Source organism: Girardinichthys multiradiatus, chromosome 5 (assembly GCF_021462225.1).
Source record: "Girardinichthys multiradiatus isolate DD_20200921_A chromosome 5, DD_fGirMul_XY1, whole genome shotgun sequence".
In the NCBI taxonomy this organism is placed as follows: Eukaryota; Metazoa; Chordata; class Actinopteri; order Cyprinodontiformes; family Goodeidae; genus Girardinichthys; species Girardinichthys multiradiatus.
In genome coordinates this window covers 15,278,303-15,300,852 of record NC_061798.1, presented here as the reverse complement: position 1 = coordinate 15,300,852, position 22,550 = coordinate 15,278,303, and the positions used below count along the sequence as shown (strand labels likewise).

General features: G+C 40.1%; 1 protein-coding gene across 3 annotated transcripts in view; it reads left to right on the top strand.

The window, feature by feature from the left end:
- Nucleotides 1–22,550, top strand: part of pds5a (PDS5 cohesin associated factor A) — a 31,989-nt gene that overhangs the window by 6,113 nt on the left and 3,326 nt on the right. For 2 of the 3 annotated variants that reach the window (XM_047364610.1, XM_047364611.1), the window contains exons 3-29: nt 6,550–6,753; nt 6,950–7,036; nt 7,268–7,365; nt 8,722–8,848; nt 9,485–9,565; nt 9,743–9,883; nt 10,742–10,857; nt 11,112–11,206; nt 11,318–11,463; nt 11,760–11,911; nt 13,929–14,042; nt 14,275–14,356; nt 14,460–14,508; nt 15,132–15,271; nt 15,548–15,663; nt 16,152–16,257; nt 16,359–16,519; nt 18,137–18,260; nt 18,380–18,538; nt 19,097–19,165; nt 19,715–19,851; nt 19,984–20,107; nt 20,268–20,472; nt 20,751–20,865; nt 20,949–21,081; nt 22,106–22,225; nt 22,333–22,398. In XM_047364610.1, coding sequence (XP_047220566.1) covers nt 6,550–6,753; nt 6,950–7,036; nt 7,268–7,365; nt 8,722–8,848; nt 9,485–9,565; nt 9,743–9,883; nt 10,742–10,857; nt 11,112–11,206; nt 11,318–11,463; nt 11,760–11,911; nt 13,929–14,042; nt 14,275–14,356; nt 14,460–14,508; nt 15,132–15,271; nt 15,548–15,663; nt 16,152–16,257; nt 16,359–16,519; nt 18,137–18,260; nt 18,380–18,538; nt 19,097–19,165; nt 19,715–19,851; nt 19,984–20,107; nt 20,268–20,472; nt 20,751–20,865; nt 20,949–21,081; nt 22,106–22,225; nt 22,333–22,398 — 3,267 coding nt within the window. The remainder of the gene's footprint in view (nt 1–6,549; nt 6,754–6,949; nt 7,037–7,267; nt 7,366–8,721; nt 8,849–9,484; nt 9,566–9,742; nt 9,884–10,741; nt 10,858–11,111; nt 11,207–11,317; nt 11,464–11,759; nt 11,912–13,928; nt 14,043–14,274; nt 14,357–14,459; nt 14,509–15,131; nt 15,272–15,547; nt 15,664–16,151; nt 16,258–16,358; nt 16,520–18,136; nt 18,261–18,379; nt 18,539–19,096; nt 19,166–19,714; nt 19,852–19,983; nt 20,108–20,267; nt 20,473–20,750; nt 20,866–20,948; nt 21,082–22,105; nt 22,226–22,332; nt 22,399–22,550) is intronic. The other variant, XM_047364612.1, reaches the window with a different exon arrangement.

Here is a 22,550-nt window from a genome sequence, read left to right as displayed (position 1 = left end):
ACCACGAGTTTCCAGTATTTCACTTTTTAACAATAGTCTGATTTTCTGAAACACTGAGTTTTTGGTTTTTTATTATATGTAAGCCATAAATTACAATAAATAAAGGCTTGGAATATTTCACTCTATGTGTAATAAATCTGTATATGAGTTTCCCTTTATGAATAATTGACAAAGATATTGAACTTTTTCCTGATATTCAAATTTGTAAATGTACCAGTATGGTGCAACTCTTCACTTGCTGAAGCTTATCCCAAATAAGATATCGATTTTTAGCTGCTAAGCTGCCACATGTGGTTATTCTATTCTCACTGTTTAGAGTTAAAATGATTTGTATTTCTTTTCTCTTTTTTTTAGAAAACTGTTTGCACAAGTTGCTGGTTTTTAATTAGGGTAAAATGGATGAAGGTTTTCTGCTTGCATCCAGACTACTACTTCCTTGCTGTTATTACAGCTGGTTGTTGAACAAGCTCAGACATACCGTTGTTCTTCTGGAAATTGTAAGATTACCAGCTGACAACGGTTCATCTATTTTCACTTGTAAATAGCTCCATATTCTGAATATTGTCCTCAAATAGATGCAATTGTTCATATCCACATTTAGACATAAGTAAATAAAACCAAAGCCTTCCATTATTTGCTGCTTCTGCTCCAGTGAGCAGGAACCCTCTTAGGGCCTTAGGTTTAGGTTGTGGTTCAGTAACGGGGATAACATTATGGCTGCTGATCTGGTTAGACTAAAAGTTAAAATAGTTCAATATGCTAAACCTGTTGAATGTCTAACTGGATTTCCACCTCAGACCCCAGTTTATACATGCTAATCAGTAGTGTTGTTCCTCTGATTTCCAGCAAAGGAAGTTGGTCTGTAGCCTACAAATGCTGACCGTTGGCGTCTCCATGCAAATATCCAGGGGTCCTTTAGCTTTGCTCTGTAAATAAATTACTGATGTCAGGATAGTTGCACTTTAGCTGACTTCTTTCTAAGTGTAAACAAGGCAGACATTTACCACTTAGAACATGTTTGGACCTTTTCCCTTTTTCCTCTTTGTGTTGAAAATAGTTATTGCGTCACTTCTCACCTTGTGCTTTTAACCAATCAGCACTCAACCTAAGCAAAGCAACATTTCATAGTTTGCTTAATTTTGCAGACAGCTGGATGGAAAAGTTAGCCATGGAGGACATATGCTAAGTGAGAATGTTGGTACTTTGGAGTTGTGGATGACTGGGCCTGCTTGAAGGACGTATTCACCAGTTCAGATCCTCATTACTGCAATTTTGAAAAACATGATCTACATATGCACAGAGAAATTGTCAGACGTTTCTGTTTAAATAAATAGCCCTGACCGGAGACCACCCAGTGGGAAACTGAAAAACCTGACCCCTTTCCTGTCAGTGAACTATACATACTGTCTTCAGGGGAATTGACTCGTAGCTGGATTTTTTGTCCCCCGGTTCTCAGTCGAAAATGCATCAAGTCCGCCCAAAAGTTGGGAAAGCCGGAGCTTGCCAAGCATTTCTGATTTTTTTTTTTTTATATATATAATTTTTTTATCCAATATGGTTGCCATGAACATAGAATGCAGTTCCAGGTAAAAACTGTTTTGTTGCACTTTTGAAGGTTTACACCTGATTGGACCAGTGGCACACATGCTCCTTGCTCTGTTTCAGCACTTTAAACTTTAACCTCTGTCTGTTGAGGGACATGTTGGATTTAAGATTTTTTGGACTTTACACCTTGCTAGTACTGGGATGGAGAGCCTTTCAGAACTGACACAATAGATCAATGAAGATGTCAGAATCATCACAGAGTACCACCAAGATGCTGCAGATTTTTCAGCTGCACATCCAGAACACAAATCCAATGCTTCGTCCCGGGGTGCTCCATGGGATTTAGATCTGGCGACTGTGAAGGCGAGTCTAGTGAACGAGATGCTTTGAGCTTTGTGACATGGTGCAGTATCCAGCTAGAAGTAGCCGTCAAGGGTGGTCATAAGTGATTTAAATGGTCAGCAACAATATTGAGGTGGCTTGTAGCATTTAAATAATGCTCAGTTGGTGTTAAGGAGCTCAAAGAGGGCCAAGAAAGCATTGGCCTTACAGCTCCATCAACCTGAACAATAGACACGATGCAGGATGGATCCATGTTTTTATGTTGTTTTTCATCATGTTCTAACCCTAAAATCTGACTGATCGAACCAGACAAAACTTTTCCAATCTGTTTCTGCCCTATTTTGGTGATCCTGTGTACGTTTTCTAATCTTAGCGGCCTGGTGCAGCACCTGGTGTGGTCCTCTGCTGCTGTAGCCCATTGCTTTAAAGTTTGAAATATTCTGCTTTGAAGAAGGTTTTCCACATACGTCAGTTGTCTCAATCGTGCCATGTTAAAGCTCCCTGAAATCCCCTTTCCTCCCCATTCTGATTCTCAGTTTGATCTTTAGCAAGCTGTCTACACCATGTCTAGATGTATAAATCCATTCTGTTGCTGCCATGTGATTGGCTAATTTGCCCTTTTTTACCAGTTGAATATGTGTGCCTAATAAATTAGCTGGTGAGTGTACAATCTGTAAGGAATACACATAGACTGCTGTTTTGATTATCCTACATGCTCTAATTGCAAATGTAAGATGTTTAAAACCCACCCAACTCTGCCCCCGCTCACAGTAGGAAGTAGGGGTGCACAGATTGCAGTTTTCTGGCCAATTACTGATCTTTAAACAACCTGAGCTGCAGATTTGGGTTTTGGTCAATACCGATTCTTTTTTTTTTTCTTCTTCTTTATAACCGACACTGTCAGGTGTTATAAGGTCACAATGCACCTTCAATAACCCAGTCTTATTTTATTAAAAACAATTAACAATACTTGTGAAACAATACAAACTTGTTTTAACTAAATCAAATCAAATCTAAATGAAAAGTTTAGACCATTGCAGTTCCTTCAGTCTTTCATTTTCACAATTGAAAAATAAACAAAACTTGCGGAACAGGTTGGACATGTAAGTAAGATCGGTTTCACTTGTAAGTATCGGCTGATCACCGATGTCCCACAATTAATGAAATCGGGGCCGATCGAGCGGTGCACCCCTAATAGGAAGGCTAGAGAAAATATTACGAATGCTGTATTTTCTCATACAGTTACTAAAGAGAAGTATCGGCAGGTTAAAGCTTGGCCAAAGGCAGAGATTAGAAATTGTCTGTGTTAGAAATGCAACACATCTCCAACAAAATCGTCAGAAAAACTTTGTGCACATCTATACCCCAATGAGGAATCAGTGAGCAAGATTAGCGTTTCTCTACAAGCTGACTGACGTACAGCTCTGTGGCTCAGTTGTTGAGGTTGTTCTGAAATTATATCAAAGATGTCTGGACTAAAAGCCTGCCCAAATCCCCCTGGGAGCTACGAGCACTCTACAAACAGACAGTTTTTTTAGTTTTTTTTTTATTTATTTCCTGCCTTGGTGCGGTGTCTCGTGTTTAGACTAAAATAAGAGACCACTCCTGCTCACTTTGAGGGGAAAGTGTCTGTACTGGAAACCTAAAGAGAAACATGAAAAGCTTGTTATTTGTCCCCAATGAGGACTTTGATCCTAGATGTAAGGTTCAAATGGACCAAATGGCACATTTGTAGATGAACTATAAAGGTGTTGCATTTTAACTCAGTCCTAGCACAGGAAAGTGTGTGTCGTTACCGTTCCTCAAATGTCATCAGAGCTGCTTGCATGAACTATGGAGGGACTTTTTGGCTTGATAATGGACAACCTATTATCTGCTCTGTACAACGTTAGGCTCCAGATATATGAAGTCTGCAGCTCTGAAGGCCCACAGCAGAGCGTCTGTTCTGAGAGCTTTACTCGGCGAGGATTGAGTGAGTGGATACGATGACTGTGTAGGAGTGAGTGTGCTGCTCTGCAGTCGGTTGGAGCTGTTGGCCCATCCCCCACCAATACTGGCTGTCAGGGGAGCTTCACCGCCATGCTTCAGCTCTCACACACAGAGGAAGTTGCAGCTCAAAGCGTGGCTTTCTAAAGATTGCGTTTCACTCGTGTGAATGCAACCTCCATGGACAACAGTGATCATCTGTGGGATCACAAACCTGAACTCAGTTACGATGTCATCAGTCCGTTTAATTCGGGTTAAAAAGTTGCTAAATGTAATTCAGTCATTTTTGATAAATTGCCACCAATTAGAGCTGAAGCACAAAGGTCATTACAGACATACAGACCCCCCCAACGTACGTTTGGCCAAAGAACATTCCTGAACAAGTTAATCATTTTGCTGACTTTTTTGCCAAGCACAGCTGAAATTTAATAAAGATTTGAAGATTTATCCATTAGATAGATTGTGTTCAACTGATATTAATTAATTAAGTCCAAGTTTAACCTGTCCATATAAGGTTTGTCTCAATCTGATGGCCTCCAGCTAGGATTTTTTTCGTTTGATCTATCAACCAATGTTTGTATTAAACAGTTATTTTAAAGGAATTTTTTCCAACTTTATGTACATTTTTCCCCAAATCCTTCTCACTTTTCACATACTACAAAATAAAATGCAAGCTAAGTTTTGCACATAAAAGGGTGGATTATATGAATAAAGTGCCAGCTCCAGCATGACAAAAACAAATAAAACAAAATCCTTATTATTCATGTGTTCACAAATAAAATATCAGATTATAAGATTTTTTTTGCAGCACTTGTGGCTATTTTTTTTTCCAGAATTTTTTTGACAGTGGTTAGACAGGAAATGGAGGAAAGAGAGGGGAAGACATGTGGCAAAATAAAATGTCCTTTTATTCATAAAGTCAAATATGATGAGATTGAGTTGAAAATAAACAAAAAAAGTATGGGTACAGTCAGGGTGCAACTCCAGAGGAGAAAACCTGTTTCTTTTACACTCGTAGGCCCCGTTCCCACTGCAGGCAAATGTGGCCCAAATCTTTTTTAGGTGATCAAGTGAGACTTTCTAGAACAAGTGTGAACGCTCATATCTGGCCCATGTCTGACCTTTTCAAGTCACATTTGAGCCACAGTCATATGTGGTCCTGAATCCGACTCGTATCTGATCTTTTGGAATGTGACTCCAGTGGGAACGACCAAGGTGGATTAGATGTAACTTTGACGTCACTTTCTGTCGCATTCGTCACAATTTTGTGCCGCCCAGCAGGATACGGTAGCAGCTAGCATAACGGACAGGGAGCTAGAATAGAACTGCACAGTGGAGAGGCAGCGAGACGTTAGAGCTCGTTAATTAACAGATAAATCTTTATCCAAGCCTAATTGAAAGGCTCATAGTAACAGTCTGGTTGTGGGACGTTGTTGGTATTGTAAAATTCGCATACAACCATTCAAACAGAAGACTTTAAAATGCTATGGAGGTTACTGATCATGTGATGATCTGCCCCTGCTGCAGTCCGATACACTGGATTACATCAAGTCTTCTGCCTGTGGAGTTGAGAGGAGAGGCGCTGACATATATGATTATAAGTTGCCCTCGACATGATAAAGTTCTGAATAAACTCGGTCTCTGTAAAGTTGTTAACACCCCTGCCCCACCATTGCTGGCTGTGTCTCCTCATCCAGTTTGTTGTGTAGAATTGGCGGTCAGATCTCCCTAAAACAGAACAATAAAGAGTTTAACCTTTTATTCACGTGTTTCCCACACAGCACCTGCTGACGATAAATGGCTTTTGTTGTGCACTTAAACCATAACACCTATTTCTCCATGTTTACTGTTGTGCTGCGCTTGACGACGCACTTATTGTTCTTATGCGGGTCAGTTTGGAGCCGCAACATTTTCAAAGTAGTGTGAACGACCACACAAAAAAAAAATCAGATTTCTGGAAAAATCAGATTTGATTATTAAGAGATGCGGTGTGAGCGTAGCCTTAGTTGGAAACACGTTATGGAGGCACATATGCATGGACACACATACATACCACTGCAGACTGCAAGGAGGGGACTTTTTGCAAAGTGGTGTAACTTTTTTAGGAAATCATAAAAATAATGTGTCGACTAAACTGATTGATGCTGACATCACAGATGAAGTCGATGATCCACAGCAGCCCTACTTCATCTATGATGGTAAAAGCGACAGACATTTCGTAAGTCAAACACTGTCATAAAGAATCTCTTTGCAGTGTAAAATCATCCGGTTCACCTTTGATTGCTGATTATTTTAGATCAAATGTAGTCATACCTCATTAAGGACTGTTAAATAGCCCTTTATCATAGCACCAACAGGAAGCTCTGAATCAGATGCTAACTTAGGCGTTATCAACGGCTAACATTTATCCAGTCGTAGGATTCTTAAAGTAATCGTAAATATCTTGCCTGTCTCTGTTGCTGTTTTGGGGGTTTTTTCCCACAGTGTACCCACATGAAAAATGCCATTGAGGATTTATTACTTTACAGCTGAAAGTTACTTATCTGTGGCCTTTTCCACTGTGTTTTAGTGGTTATTGACCGACAGCCATGTCCAGTCTAACATTTTGTATATACTGGAAAGGGCCTTGGATGGAAGGACTCTGATATGACCACCCTTGTCTATCTATTAAACCAGATGGTGGTAAAGACCTACATGGACATGGATCAAGACTCCGAAGAGGAGAAGCAGCAGTATCTCGGACTGGCACTCCACCTCGCCTCTGAGTTCTTCCTAAGGAACCCCAATAAAGACGTACGCCTGCTGGTGGCCTGCTGTCTGGCTGACATCTTCAGGATATATGCTCCAGAGGCGCCCTACACCTCCCATGACAAGCTAAAGGTCTGGTTTTGATGCTTAATCGATTATCGTCGTCCAGGAATTCCTTCAAATCGGTCGTTTCATCTAGTTGAAATGACTGCTGTTTACGTATTGTGGGCATAATTAAAATGCGCATCTGTAACACACCTTCTTTTAACCCGCTCCCTGTAAAACCACAGGACTTGAATCAGATGCTAAAAATACTTTTTTCCTCCAGGACATCTTTCTGTTCATCACCAGACAGTTAAAAGGATTAGAAGACACCAAGAGTCCTCAGTTCAACCGATACTTCTATCTGCTTGAGGTGAATCTCTATCAACTTTTACATAAGCAAAGGATTAAAGGCAGATTAGCTGACTTGAGATGAAGCTGTTTTTAATCTTTTGGAACAATTAACATTGTTTTTTGTTGGGGGTTTTTCAAGCAAAATCGATTGCACTTTTAGGTTGAGCATTTTAAACTTTCATTGTTGTAGGTTAAGATAAAGTGAAGATAAGATAAAATGATTTATTTATGTTTTTCTGTTGTCCAACAGAACCTTGCGTGGGTCAAATCATACAATATCTGCTTTGAACTGGAGGACTGCAACGAGATCTTTATTCAGCTCTTCAAAACGCTCTTCTCTGTTATAAAGTAAGTTGGTTGAATATGTCACATTTGAGCTTTAAGACAAGACGGTTTGGGAACCGGAGTATTAGATTAGTTTTTTTTTTTATATTTATATTTTTGAACAAACTGAGAACAGGTCCTGCTGCCCACCAGTTACCAAAAGACCAGTACCGGGCCGTAAAAGCCAGACATGGAAACCGTCGCAAAACAGGCTCAGTGGAGCCAAAGTAGAACCCATGGAAAAGGGGAGTAGTCCTTTTCTTCAGCAATAGATTAGAAACTCCAAATCAGATTTCAAGTTCAACATTGTCAAGCTGCAGTGTACAGTGATATCTTATATCACTGTTGTTACTAATCTGTTGTATCTTTTCCACTGGTGACCCAAAATTCTGCCACACACACAATTTGAAAATAGAAAAAATGAGAACTGAGCTGGTCACCAGAATGGGCTGACTGTAAGAAAGCAGAAACTTAAAAATCGGATCTATTTTTGACCAGTGAATGCACCCTAGCTATAAAGGCTAAATGTTGCGCTAACAACAACCCTCTTCAGTTTAAAGATAAAAATGAGTCATCCTGTTATCTGATAAACTCTGACTGTTTGCGAAACAAAAAAACTAACATTAAGAATAATCAAAATATGCCGTATTTACATTTCAGTATATGATCGAATGCAATTATTGTGCACTGCCCAGAATTACAGCTGCACAACTGGTACTATTTTGGTGAAGTACTTTTATTTTGTGCAAGTATTTATTTTTGTGAGGCTCTGACGTGATAATTTGTTTGACTTTTATGTAACTGAGCAAATAAGACAAGCAGTCTATTAGACAACTCAGTCAAATCAACAATGGCAGCTGATACATCCAGTGTGTTCTCTACATCCCTGGCTAAAAAAAATGCTTGCACATTTCTTCCCCCAGATAATGTCATAGCTAATAGCTAAACAGTTTACCCACAAATCGGGAAAACCCCTAAAATGCCATAAATCTTTATTCAGTACAATGTTATGCTGCATAATCCAGGTTTTTGACATTTAAATGTTGCAGCCCAGCCCTTCACTGACAGTAGTGACCTGCTTCAGGAAGGGCAGCAATCAACCCTGTAAAATCTCCCAAAGAAATCTTCAAAAATCAAAATCAGAAGACAGAGACATTCATTCTAGTTCCATATTCACAACCTGATCTGCATAAAAGAACAAAGAAAGCTTGTACTATATTAAAGAGGTTGTCCTTAATGTTTTGTCTGATCAATGTGTGCGTTCAACAGTTTACTACGACACTGTTAACAGGCTGATAAACCACACAAATTGTATTCACTGATCCATATGATATTAATGGCATTAACACGTTAGAGCTCGTCTCTTCCTCTGCTCATCAGTAACAGCCATAACCAAAAAGTGCAGATGCACATGATGGATCTGATGAGTTCTATCATCATGGAGGGAGACGGAGTCACACAAGAGCTGCTGGACACAATCCTTATAAACCTCATACCTGCACACAAGGTGGGTCTGGGGGACGCACCCCTCGGAGGTAGAACATCTGGTATGATTCCTGTTTTTTTTTAGTAAATCAGAAAGGTTTCAAACAATCTCCAGGTATGCTGACAAGGATGGAGGGACAGAAGTGCTGCAATTCAAAAAATTTAAAAAACTTATAATTATTTCTATATGTATTCATTCAAATAACATTTGAAATATAGAAATATTTCCATATTTATTGCAATAGATATTTTATAACCGATGTTTCTATACACATTTATTTATTGATTTATTGTATTTTTTCCTAGTTTATTTAAAAGCTGACATATATATGTTTAACAGTCTCTTTATTTGCTGGATGACGGCACTTTTGGCCCTCCACAGGCATAACGTCATGTCTGCTGCATAGAACATGAACCATAATAATAATAATGAAATGGTTAAATAACAGGCACTAATAGATCTTATTTCTTTAATTTTACACACCAAGTTTTTTGGTTTTTCTCTAAATGCTCTTTAGTTTTATGATTGACTTCTTGTACTTCCAGTACTGACAGGCAGAAGAACAGTTTGGAAATTTGGTGTTTAAAGGTAAATCAAAACGCAGTTTATGCTATAGTTTACAGTAATTATTTTTCTTTTTTGTTTCTGTTGAATCAGAATCTAAATAAGCAAGCATATGATCTCGCCAAGACTCTTCTGAAGAGGACGGTCCAAACGATTGAGACGTGCATTGCAAACGTGAGAAGCTACTTGTTTGTTTTTGCTTTTTTTCATTAGATTGGTTTTGGGTTTTTTTCTTGGTTTGCTTCTGATTTTCTCTTTTCCATACAACTTTGTACATTATGTGATATATATCTGTATGTGGACACATCTCCATTGGGTTCTCCACCTCTGTGTTTTCATGTTCTTGCACAGTTCTTCAATCAGGTTTTAGTGATGGGAAAGTCATCGGTCAGTGACCTATCGGAGCACGTCTTTGACCTCATCCAGGAGCTGTTTGCCATCGACCCCATGCTGCTGACCTCTGTCATGCCTCAGCTGGAGTTCAAACTTAAGGTGAACACAACACGGAAAACAACAACAGTAATAATGCCCTCACCACCTCAGCTCCATCCAACATAACCCTTTATTATATAGTTATACTTCTGATCTTATTTCAGTTTTTTGAAGTAAAATTGATCTTCGATTGATAGACTCAGACTCTGAACCTCCAACAGCAAGATAAAATGAAAGAACCTTACAGCTCTCAGCCCGAATGATCCAACAGTAGAAGGGACATTTACTGAGTTAAGCTCCGTAACAAAAATTAAGCTGCAGTTTCGCTCCTCATTTTATAAAACTGTATATTTAAAAAAGAGAACCTGAACAAGAATGACTCGGCAACAAAAAGTCCTGGTTGTTTAAAGTGTCTTGCTTATTGTTACTGTTTAATTCAGACCTTTTTTCTTTTGCAAATAAGTCTTTTATCTATTTATGATGCAAACACATCGACCGATCAAGTGATCAAAGAGTTTTAATTGGTTTTGCTACCACCGCTAAGCTCCGTAGCACCGGAGCGAATTTTCAGGAAGAGTTGGGTGAAGGTCAAAAGAGTGAGGCATTCAGGCGCATTAAGAAAAACTTAGCTCCCAGCGAAATCCCATGCAGAAAGGTAAAGATTTAATGTTATATTCAGTATTGTCAATGCTGTTATTTTTATAATTTCCTGTGAAATAAAAATCAGTATTTTAAATCAGGCGATATAAACCCCAGCCCTTTTCTGTGTCATTGTGTGCTTGTCACTTTTATTTAGCACAAAAGACAGTTTTTTATTCCGTTTTGTTTGCAGTGTGGGTAAGCAAATAAAATAATTTGAATTTGAAAAGCAGACAGTATTAAAACCACACTAAAGGACAATTTGCTCTTCTGTTGCAGAGCAACGATGGAGAGGAGCGTCTAGCTGTTGTACGGTTGCTTGCAAAGTTATTTGGGGCCAAAGACTCAGAGCTAGCATCACAGAACAGACCGCTTTGGCAGTGTTTCTTAGGACGGTGAGTAACCTCAGCTTAGATCATGTCTTCAGGAATTTATGTCTGTAAATTTAGAAAAGTAGGCCTAACATTGGAACTGAGGAACTGACATAGACAAGTTCCCTGTTGTCTTCCCGTCTAACTAAAGTGTTTTACAGATGAGGTTTGGTCTTTTTTTAATGTCTGTACAGATATTTTTTTTTATTTTACCCCATTTCTTCCAACTAAATCTTATATAGTTTAGTTTGATCACACTTCACGCATTGCTTCTGCAGGTTCAACGACATCCACGTACCAGTCAGACTAGAGTGTGTGAAATTCGCGAGCCACTGCCTTATGAACCACCCTGACCTGGCGAAAGACTTGACAGGTAGGCCTTATCTTGTGTTTGTGGCTGCTTGCTCATTCATGCTTTAACTAAAAATAAGGTTTCATGTCTTATCAATCTACCTATCGATTTGTCGATCTATCTTTCTTTCAGAATATTTGAAAGTGCGTTCTCACGACCCAGAGGAAGCCATCCGACATGATGTCATTGTCACCATCATCAACGCTGGAAAGAAAGACCTGAACTTGATCAATGACCAATTGTTGGGCTTTGTGCGGGAAAGGACCCTCGACAAGAGGGTAGGACGTTAGTGAGGAGCAGGGAAATGTTAACCAGTTAATGCTGCACTCAGTGTTGTAGTAATGGACAATAATATATGAATTTTAATAACGCCATTTGCAGCAATTTACCCTGGAGATCTGTACTAATCATTTATATTCTAAAATCACAACATATCCACATTAATATGCACCATGGTAATGGTGCATTGGTCTCAAACACAAGATTATCTTCCTCCTGTGACTTTCATATCCTAATTTAATTATTTCCTTGTTAATCTGTTAATGTTTTTATCCTCTTTGTCCTTCTTCTATAGTGGCGTGTGCGTAAAGAGGCCATGATGGGCCTGGCTCAGCTTTATAAGAAATACTGTCTGCACCATGAGGCTGGAAAGGAGTCCGCTCAGAAGATCAGCTGGATCAAAGACAAACTGTTGCACATCTACTATCAGAACAGCATTGATGACAAGTGAGAGCACACATACCGTACATAAAATGAGTTCATGGTAAAGGAAAGGAGTAGCCTTCATTTTAATTAGTTTGGCACAACAGACATGTCTTAATAGGTACCTTTTTATAAAAAAAGACCCCTTTTCAAGCCACTAAATTAGTCTCTTTAATAATTTACTAAAATAATAACGTGACCCCTCTACACCTATTGGCCCCCTCCGGTAAAGATGTGTAAAAACCCTCAAAACAAGTTCCTGTTTTGTTGCGTTAGCACAGCTTAAATCCTTTAGTGGAAATTTAAAGAAATTCAACCTAGATATTAAATATGACAGCGAAGCCCGTTCATTGCAGTCCCTCCTCAAAATGGAAAAGACTAGAGAACATAGCATTTAAATAAATCTAATGGGCGTATAGAACTTCATAAATCAAGACATGGGTACAAGAAAATACCTTCCTGCATAAATTTTCTCACACTTGCACACTGAGCAATAATTAAAAAATGAATTTCATTGATGATAAGGGAGGGAAAGCAGTCCTCCTTGAGGCATCTGAGAATTACCCAGTCTCCATAACTATTAGATGCCATGTGCATACTTTTTTTCTTCTTTTTCAACGTGTCCCGTTTCAGGCATACCATATAGAGCAGATGGTTGTCTACATGTGTCAGGCTCTTACTCTTTCAATCCAGCATTAAAGTAGGAAGGCCACATTGATGTTATAATAACCTAGGATTGTATGACCTTCATCCATTTGACTAATTGTGTGTTGGTGTGTGTATTTGTGTGGGTGGGTGAGCATAGGGGTAGAAATAAGTGCGTTTGTAGTGGGCGTACTTCAGTGTGAGTTTGTCATCTGCAAGTGTATATTTGTGAGTGTGGTGAGAACGGTAGAAGGCCTGCAATTCACAGCACCTTAGAGCCGCGACGGCCAGGTAGACCCGGTTCTTGAAGGCCACAGTATTCCCAGCCAGCCAGACATAAAGCATCACCCCAGGGCAGCCATACGCCTCGCACAGAAGAAGGTCGCCAGCAAGGCACAGGAGGAACCCCCCCAGAGCGAGATGCAGGGCACTAACACCTGGGGGGTTCTGGGGGGGCTAGCACCTAGTATGTTGGTAGATTTTCATCCACCAACACACCAGGTGAGTTTGGCGAGAAATAAAGAATTAATAGATTAATAGATAGACTCCGCTGACGGCGCATGAGCCTGAACAAACGCTGTAGGCGTTTATTCTCCTCGCCGACTTTGCTGCAGTATTCTCTGAAATCACGGGGCAGTATGCAAGATAACCAGTGGAAATGTAATAGGAGAGAGAAGAAGCGCTTAAAATGGCTGTATGCACTATCGAAAACATTTATCAACGTGATTCTGTTTCTTGCAAAGTTTCAGACTCATAAGAGTAAAACAATGTTTTTTGTCTTCATAAAGAATCTAAAACTGTACCTAGATACAATTCTGTACTCAACAATACAAAAGCTATAAAAACTTTAAACACCGTTGATGCATACAATCTAACTTTACAACTCATATTTCTCTTACCTTTTTTCTTTGTTGTTTTTATTTTCTGTTACACTCTTCTTCTGTGGTTTATTTGTGGGTCAAATGTTTGCACCTTCAGCTTCGTTGATTCTGAATGGAGCGCACAGGGGCGGCGACGTTGCGATCGCGTCAGTGTTGGCGCGCTCACCCTCACCTCCCGTTCAATGCGTCAAGTATAAACCTATCTTCAAGGATCTGTGATGCTGTGGGCCTGTTTCTCTTAAAGACCACGGGAACCTTGATGGAGTGCAAAGTCTACAAAGTTGTTTGAAACACCGGGAGATTTAAAGTAAATTCCTGGTTGGCTGTAGCAGTCAACTGAACATGCTTCGTCTTTGGAGTTTTGAGAAGGATAATAGCCACAACATTAGATTAATTAACATGGGATTTTCCACACTAAATAAATGATACAATTATCATTGTGCAGGGTGGTTTTTCAAATCATTTCTTTTAATTTCAGTATGTTTAAAGAATTAATGGAAACTTTCCTGTTACAGGTTATTAGTGGAGAAGATTTTTGCCCAGTACATGGTCCCTCACAGTCTCGACACGGAGGAGAAGATGAAATGTCTTTACTACCTGTATGCCTGTCTGGACACTAACGCTGTCAAGTGAGCAAATATGCTGCATTTTCACCTTTCACCTGAAAACGATACACACCTTGACTCATACATACGTGCACATAAATATTGATCTAAAACTATTAAGAGAAAACTATCAATCCTCTGTCCAGCCACAACCTGAAAGTAATGGCCTGATAGGGCAGCAAGTCAACGTCATAAGAGCAGCATATTGATTCAGTGCTGTCATTTCTCTCTGTCTCATATTGATCCCTCCTTTCAGGGCCCTAAATGAGATGTGGAAGTGTCAGAACATGCTCAGAAGTCTCGTAAAAGAGCTGCTCGATCTTCACAAGCTGCCAGTGGTGGGTTGACTCTCCCTTTTATGTCTCAGTTGTTATTTGTGAGGACGTGTGAAAATAAGAAGGCAAGTGGATCTGTGACCTGTTTTCTTCTTCTCTCTGCTAGTCTGAGGCCAACAACTCCGCAATGCTTGGGAAGCTAATGAGTATCGCAAGTAAGTTGGAAGTAAACTAACACAAACGTACGTAGTGCCCTGCAGAAGTATTCATACCTCTGTTTCACATTACAACCACAAACATTCATGTATTTTAAGCTTGAAGTATTGTTTTATAACCTAAATCTGCTTCAAACATCTCAACAACATTCTCTCTAGCTGTCTTCTCTGTTACTTGCTCTTCATGATGCTTTTTAACTCATGTTCTCTAGTAAACGTCTGAGGCCTTCATAGAACATCTGCAAGCATACCAAGATTAGATTGCACACAGGTGGCAACGAGGTGACTTCTAAAACCAGCTGGATGCACTGGATTTTATTTAGGGGCATCAGTATTAAGGGAACTGAATACAATTCGCAGCATTTCAGTATGTTTTTTGTTTGTTTGTTTGTTTTTGTTTTATAAATTAAACCATTAATCATTTTCCTTCCACTTTGTGTTGGTCTACCATATAAAATGATCCACCAAAACACTCTTATTTGTGATTGCAATGAGACAAAAATGTGGGGTTCAAGGGTCATGAAAACATTTGCAAGGCACTGGACATTATTACGTCAGTTATTGTGCACCATGGTTCTGAATAGGGTGTAATCCACATCACAGTGTGATGATGCTGTTTGCAGAGAACCTACCGGATGCCGGAAAGGCCCAGGACTTCATGAAGAAATTCAACCAGGTTCTGAGTGAGGATGAGAAGCTCAGAGTCCAGCTGGAGATGCTCATCAGTCCCACGTGCTCCTGCAAGCAGGCTGAAATCTGTGTGGTGAGGGGCCGCTCGTTATACTTGCGAAGAACGAAATATTTTAAAACGACTCATAGTCGTAGTTTGCGTTAACAGGTCCGCTGCAACTCAATTTATGTTCGAGGTCCAACTTAGCAAACAAAAATCTGGCACTTTTCATCATTTCTGGACTTTAGAACAAATTATTATCTGAAAATGATAGTTTTCAATGTACACTGCAAAGCCATACTTTCTAATTGACTGTGTAAGCTTGTAGATGCGATGAAAACATGAATATCTGTATTTAATTTTGCGCAGAGGGAGATCACTCGGAAGCTGACGTTCCCTAAACAGCCCACCAATCCTTTCCTAGAGATGGTCAAGTTCCTGCTGGAGCGGATTGCCCCAGTTCACATCGACTCTGAAGCCATCAGGTCAGAAACATTCCTCAGAGTGTGAATATGTTTTAATTTGACATGTACCAACAAAAATGCAATACACTTTAAAATTGCGATAAAATGGGTCATGGTAGGTTTCTAATCAAGTAAAGGAAGATGTTGTATAGTTGAGATGAGTTTGTAAGTTCTGCCTGAAAACATTTAAATGTGTTTTTATATAGAGGGAGACCAAAATAGATGCAGTTTAGCCTCTGTTTATCTAAGTGCTTCATAATGCTGTGTGTTTGGTATTGTGTAACACTGGTCCATTACCAGATCTATCTCATTTACTGAGCCGCCCAGTGGTGATGACAGGGAACTGCAGGTCCCAATCTGTGCTTTTTTTAAATATATTTCTTTTATGGAAAAATACAATGAGAGATCACACACTGACTCATCCTGACTTAGTCTTATCCTGATCCCCCAAAATTGCGAGAACATATAACAGTTTGAGTAACTTAACAAAGTAATTAATCTTGCTTTAGTGCTTTGGTAAAGCTGCTAAATAAGTCCATTGAGGGGACAGCTGATGATGAGGAGGAAGGTGTCACCCCTGATACAGCGATCCGCTCTGGTCTTGAGCTGCTTAAGGTATAAATGAACAAAATTTGAAATGTGTAGTACACAGAACAATAAGATACTAAAATTCACTGGAAAGCTTTATTAACTAATAACAGTTTTTTTTCTTGTAGGTCCTGTCATTCACACACCCCACGGCATTCCATTCAGCTGAGACCTACGAGTCTCTGCTCCAGTGTTTGAAGATGGAGGACGACAAAGTGGCAGAAGCGGCTATTCAGATTTTCCGTAACACTGGGCAGAAGATCGAGATAGAGTTACAACAGATAAGATCGTAAGAGATGGATAAGAGGCACAAACTGTGGTCTTTTGCTGGTAAAACAAGTATTGAACACATCATTTCTCTTTGTCAGTATATTTCTAATATTTTAGTTGACGTGAAATTCAGCCTAGATGTTGGCAACAACCTGAGTAATCCAAATAAACACAGAAATTGAAGCAAATTTGCTGTCAGGGAGATGGGCAGTGGAGTCTGATGTGCCAGACCTTCTTTCATGGAGATAAAGCCTTACTTCATCAAATTAATCTTGACCTCTGCTGCTCACTCTGTTCTGTACTTCAGATTATTGTTGAGGTCAACAACTTTATCATGCCCATATCAGTTTAGGTCAAATCATGTCCTACACAAAGCAGCTGACCGCTGTTCTTTATCTTCCACATCCATCTCACGGTAAGTACTCACACCCCCCATCTCAAAATGATCCACCTTAACATGAATTTGTTTGACCTCCTGGTGTGTGAAGATTACCTGAGTGATCGGCCGCTGGTATGAATTTCATGTCAGTAGAAATATTAGAAATATATTTACTGAGAAAAACATTGATGTATGAAATCTTTATTTTACCATATGTTGAGCACATATTTTAAGATTTTACTCGTGTTCTGAATGCCGGGGTACCTTCTTCCTTCATTCCTTCCTCGTCCGTCCTTCTGTACTTCCTTGTGCCCTTATGACTTTTCATCTTTGTCTGTCTTTCCTTCTGTCCTTGATACTTGTGTTGTAGCTTCATTCTTTCTTTTTCCTTCCTTCCTGACCTTTCATTTTTTTGTGTCCCATCCCTCCTTTTTCCATTCTTTCTTCTATGTTCTATCTCCTTTCTTTCCTTGTTGTCCTTTTGTTTCTTGTGTCCTCATTTCCTGTATTTGCCTTTATTTCTTTCCTCCTCCCTACCCTGTGTCCATCTGTCATTTCTTTCACGTCCTCCCTTACGTTATTTCCTTGTCTCCTTCCTTTTCTTCCTTGTGTCTTACCTTCCTCCCACCCTTAAAGCATGACCTGTATAGAAATATGTACTCTGAATTCCCTGTGAAATTCTGTGGTTTAAATTTTTTAAATGACCATAAAGCCCTTGGAGGTCTGGAAAAGTCTGGAATCTTTACATGAAGAATGAGGAGGAACCCCTGGCATGTGTGGTGTGTTTTCTGTAAGAACAGATACACAGGGGCTTGTTGAGGCTCCTACGCCTCTGATCCACCAGGAATAAGAGCTGAAGTGCTTTAAGGGTAAACTGGGGCACAGACCAAAAGCTGTCATGTGCCGCTGATGGAAGGTGTGTTTAACCGTCCGGCACAGAAACAATCTAGAAGAAAATACTTTCACAGGAGGAAGAGGGTTTGGTCATTTTAAATACAACAAAACAACAATAGTTTTTAGGGTGGATGCATGACACATTTTATGTGTAGTGCTTGAAGCAACCGAATTCCACTTTTTGTTTCGGGATCCTGGCCTGCATTTGAATTGGTGTTGAATGCGAGTAGAGCAGGAAACACGGAGGTTCTGTGCGGCTCGTTACGGATCTTTCTTCTAAAAATGGCCGAAGAATAAAACGTTAGATTATCCTTTGAGTGCGTCGGCCATTTTGAATGTTTTTTTCTCCTGCGTATCTCTCAGAACACTGATTCCCATCCTGCATCAGAAGGCCAAGCGGGGCACACCTCACCAGGCCAAGCAGGCCGTTCACTGCATTCATGCCATCTTTAACAACAAGGAAGTGCAGCTGGCCCAGATTTTTGAGGTAGGGAGGCACTTCCTGATGATTAATTAGGATCTCCTCTGTATTATTCATTTCTGTCCTCATCACCTGAAGCTGTATTTCGTAGGATGTGCTAACACAATTTCCTCTTGGACCCGCAGCCTCTGTCACGCAGTCTCAACGCAGACGTTCCAGAACAGCTCATCACTCCACTTGTGTCCCTGGGGCATATATCCATGCTGGCTCCAGATCAGTTCGCCTCACCAATGAAGTCCATCGTGGCTAATTTCATCGTCAAGGATTTGCTCATGAATGACCGGGTTTGTGGAGCAGACGTTTGCTCATTAAATTACATGGGGTGATGTCTGGTGTTGCTAATTGAAAATGTGGGTCGTTTCCTTCGTACTGGTAGTGTAGCTTACAGTGGATGGTTGAGGTGTTAAACTTCTCTAAACCAATTTATGCAATGAATCTCAAAAGTTTACACAACCCTGTTAAAATGCTTGGGGGTTGTAATGAAAACAATGAGGCCATCTTGACTTTATTACCCGGTCTGCCTTGGAGAAGTTCCCCAAATCTATCGGACTCAGAAGACGGGAACCTCAAATCATGATACTGCCACCACCATCTTTCACAGTGGGATGTGTTCTTTGACCCTTTATTTTTATTTTACAGTTTTCCCTCTAATAAATTTGTTTTTCAGTTACATTTTCAGGATATGTCACACTGTGTAAAAAGGTTTGAAATTAGTTGTCAGGGTCTCAATTGTTTTCACCACAAAAACCAACTATTTTTGCAGGGCTTAATAGACTTTTAAGAGCCACTATTTGAACAAAGAAAACATTAAATAAGATTTTTAACCGTTTGTGTGTGTTCAGTCGGTAGGAAACAAGAACGGGAAGCTGTGGTCCACTGATGAGGAAGTCTCACCTGAAGTTTTAGCAAAGGTAAGAGGGCCAAACATTGGAAAAGTTAAAGTTGATTCTGTTCTTGATATTCATTTTTCCTTGATAACCAAAGGCCAAAATTTATCTACTGTTATTTTTGTAACGAGATGAGCGATGATAGAAAGTCCCTGCTCATGGAGAGAGGCTGCAGTCGGCTGCTTTGTAGCTTGCCATGTCTAGCTGTACTTTTAAGGCAGCGTTACGTCAGTAAAACTGATGGGTGGCTCAACTTTAGTTTCCACGCCAGGACTGTCTCTGTTTTCCATAACCAGAAGATTTTCTTCTAAGCAAGACTAATGTATAGGAACCTTTTTCATGGAGCTGACTGGTAGTGCACAGCAACAGGTCGGGGTGGGGAATCACTGCATTACTCGATGCTTCAAACAGCTGGAGAAAACTCCGGTCTTTCCAATGTGTCTAAACTGCAGAAACAATATGGATGTGGTGCTGAAACCATCGTTTTTTTTTGTTGTTTTTGTTTTTCTTAAGTTGGTGTACGTAATGAAAAAAGACGCAAAGCGACAGACTATGTTCTCCCTGTTCCTCCAGGTTCAGGCCATCAAGCTACTGGTACGCTGGTTACTAGGAATGAAGAACAACCAATCCAAATCAGCCAACTCCACCCTCCGCCTGCTGTCAGCCATGCTGGTTAGCGAGGGTGACCTCACAGAGCAGAAGAAGATCAGGTACCTCCGAGTTATGAGTTATAGATTCGCTTTTAGTCGCGTGTGTGTGTTTGTGTTTATTCCCTCTGAAACATTAAGCTTTATGGGTAATGGTAAAATATTTCTAAGCTAACACATCTTCCTTTGTTACAGTAAATCGGACATGTCTCGTCTGAGGCTGGCTGCTGGCTCCGCCATCATGAAGTTGGCGCAGGAGCCATGTTACCATGAAATCATCACACCGGAACAGTTTCAGCTCTGTGGCCTCGTCATCAATGTCAGTTTCACCTCCATCATACATAACACCTTTTTTTTAATTTTGAATAGTATCTGATTTAACGAAAAGAAAACTGGAATTTAAGTGTTTGAAAGTGGACTTTAAGCTGCTAAATTAACGCTTAGTACATAACCAACTCTTGTCGTATTCTTTCTCCCAGGACGAGTGCTACCAGGTTCGTCAGATCTTTGCCCAGAAGTTGCACTTAGCTCTCGTCAAACTGCTGCTGCCCCTGGAGTACCTGGCTGTTTTCGCTCTGTGTGCCAAGGACCCGGTGAAGGAGCGCCGTGCTCACGCCCGACAGTGCCTGCTCAAAAACATCTCCGTGCGCAGGGAGTACATCAAACAGAACCCCCTCGCTCAGGGTGAGTTTTTTCAACTTTTCATGCAGGAACCTGATGGCTTCTTATAGCAGCAACAGGCCAGTTGAATCAAATAATTAAAATCCCTTTTAAATAAGCAGTAAATGGAAAGCATCAAAGTAGTAGACGTGATCCTTTTTTTTATTATTATTGTTGAAGTAGTATCACACATTTTATTTGCTTAATTTATAATACCATGTCTAGAAATCACACTCCAGCTTTAGAAGTCTTAGCTACAAATCTTTTTTCTCTAATTCAAATTGTTCTTTGTGTCTTGTCAGAAAAACTGGTCTCTCTTCTTCCCGAGTATGTGGTTCCATTTATGATCCACTTGCTGGCCCACGACCCCGATTTCACAAAACCTCATGAATATGAGCAGCTCAAAGACATCAAAGAGTGAGGCTGCTTTATTATTGAGTGCATCTGAAATTGAGATTTTTTTTTAAATACTTCATATCTTACTTTTTCTCCTCTGTTAGGTGCCTGTGGTTCATGTTGGAAGTCCTGATGACCAAGAACGAGAACAACAGTCATGCTTTTCTGAGGAAGATGGTTGAGAACATCAAACAAGCAAAGGATGCTCAGTGTCCTGAAGATGCAAAGGCCAATGAGGTATGCAGGCGAATATATAGCGCTTTGCAGAAGTATTCATACCCCTTGAACAGCTCTTGTCACGTTTCAGCTGCAAACTATTTATTTTTAAAACAGTTTATGCAATACGATGCAGTTTAGACCAAGCATGATACAAATCTGAAAAGTGTGGCGGGGATTTACAGTCAACCAGAGTAAGTCAATACTTTGTTGAACTGCATTTTGCTCCAGGTTGTTGGATAAATGTCTCCACCAGCTTTAGACATCTAGTGATGTGCAAAGCTTATTTGTTTTTTTTTGTTTTTTTGTTAAATAGTTCAAGCTCAGTCAGATTGGATGGAGGGTGCCTGCTAACATCAGTTTTTAAGTACCGACTCAGATTCTCCTTTGGATTTAGATCAGGACTTTGACTGGGTCATTCAAACACATGAATATACTCTGATCTAAACCATTCCAGTATAGCAGCAGTGAGTCTAACCGTGTGTTGAGAGGTGTTGTCCTGCTGGAAGGGGAACCTCCACCCCAGTCTAAATTATTTTGTTGCTTCTAACAGGGTGTTTTCACTGTGTCTAATATTTTGCTCCATCTCCCCATCAACTCTGGTCAACCTTCTTGTCCCTTCCTATGGGAAACATTCCCACAGACACTGCCACCACCAGGTTTCAAGCTGGTAATGGTGCATATTCTGGTTTTCTACACATTTTGCATGTAGACCAGAGTTACCCTGAGCCTCTTTGCTGCTTCTCTGATTAATGCTCTCCTTGCCCTGTCAGTGTAGGCTCACCAACATGTCTTGGTAGGTTTGCAGTTTTATCGGTATCAAAGTAAAGAGAGCTGAATGTAAATTCATGCTACACGTTTTAGATTTTTAATAAAACTTGATCTTCCTTTTCACTTCACAATTATGAACCCCTTTGTGTTGGTCTAGCACATAAAATCCCAATAAAATGCAGTAAAGTTTGTAAAATCGATTACAGCAGCAAGGAGAGAAAGGATGTTGTATTTCTGAAGTGCATCAGTGATTCTTGTGACGTTCTGGTTGCAGAAACTGTACATCGTCTGTGACGTGGCTCTCTTCGTCATCGCCAACAAGAGCACCGCCTGTCACCTGGACTGTCAGAAAGAGCCTGTCCTCCCCTCGAAGTTTTTCCTCGTACAAGACAAGGCAATACACACATTCACACACAGTCACCAGATATTATGCTCATCTATGATGGAATCAGGCTTTCTAAAGGTATTGCTAAACATAACCCATTGTACTTCTTCTAATAGCAGGAGTTTAAAAATGATAAGGAGTACCTGACAGGGGAGATGAGACAAATGCTGCTAACTGGAAAGGTAAACACACAACCAGAATGTATTTATTGTTGAAATATGGTGACGGTTTAAAGTGAAAACATTTAGACTAGTCAGGAGGAATCGTGTTTGATGGTAGCTGCTGAAAATCACTACAATAAGTGAAACCTGATCCAGCCATACTTATTGAATTA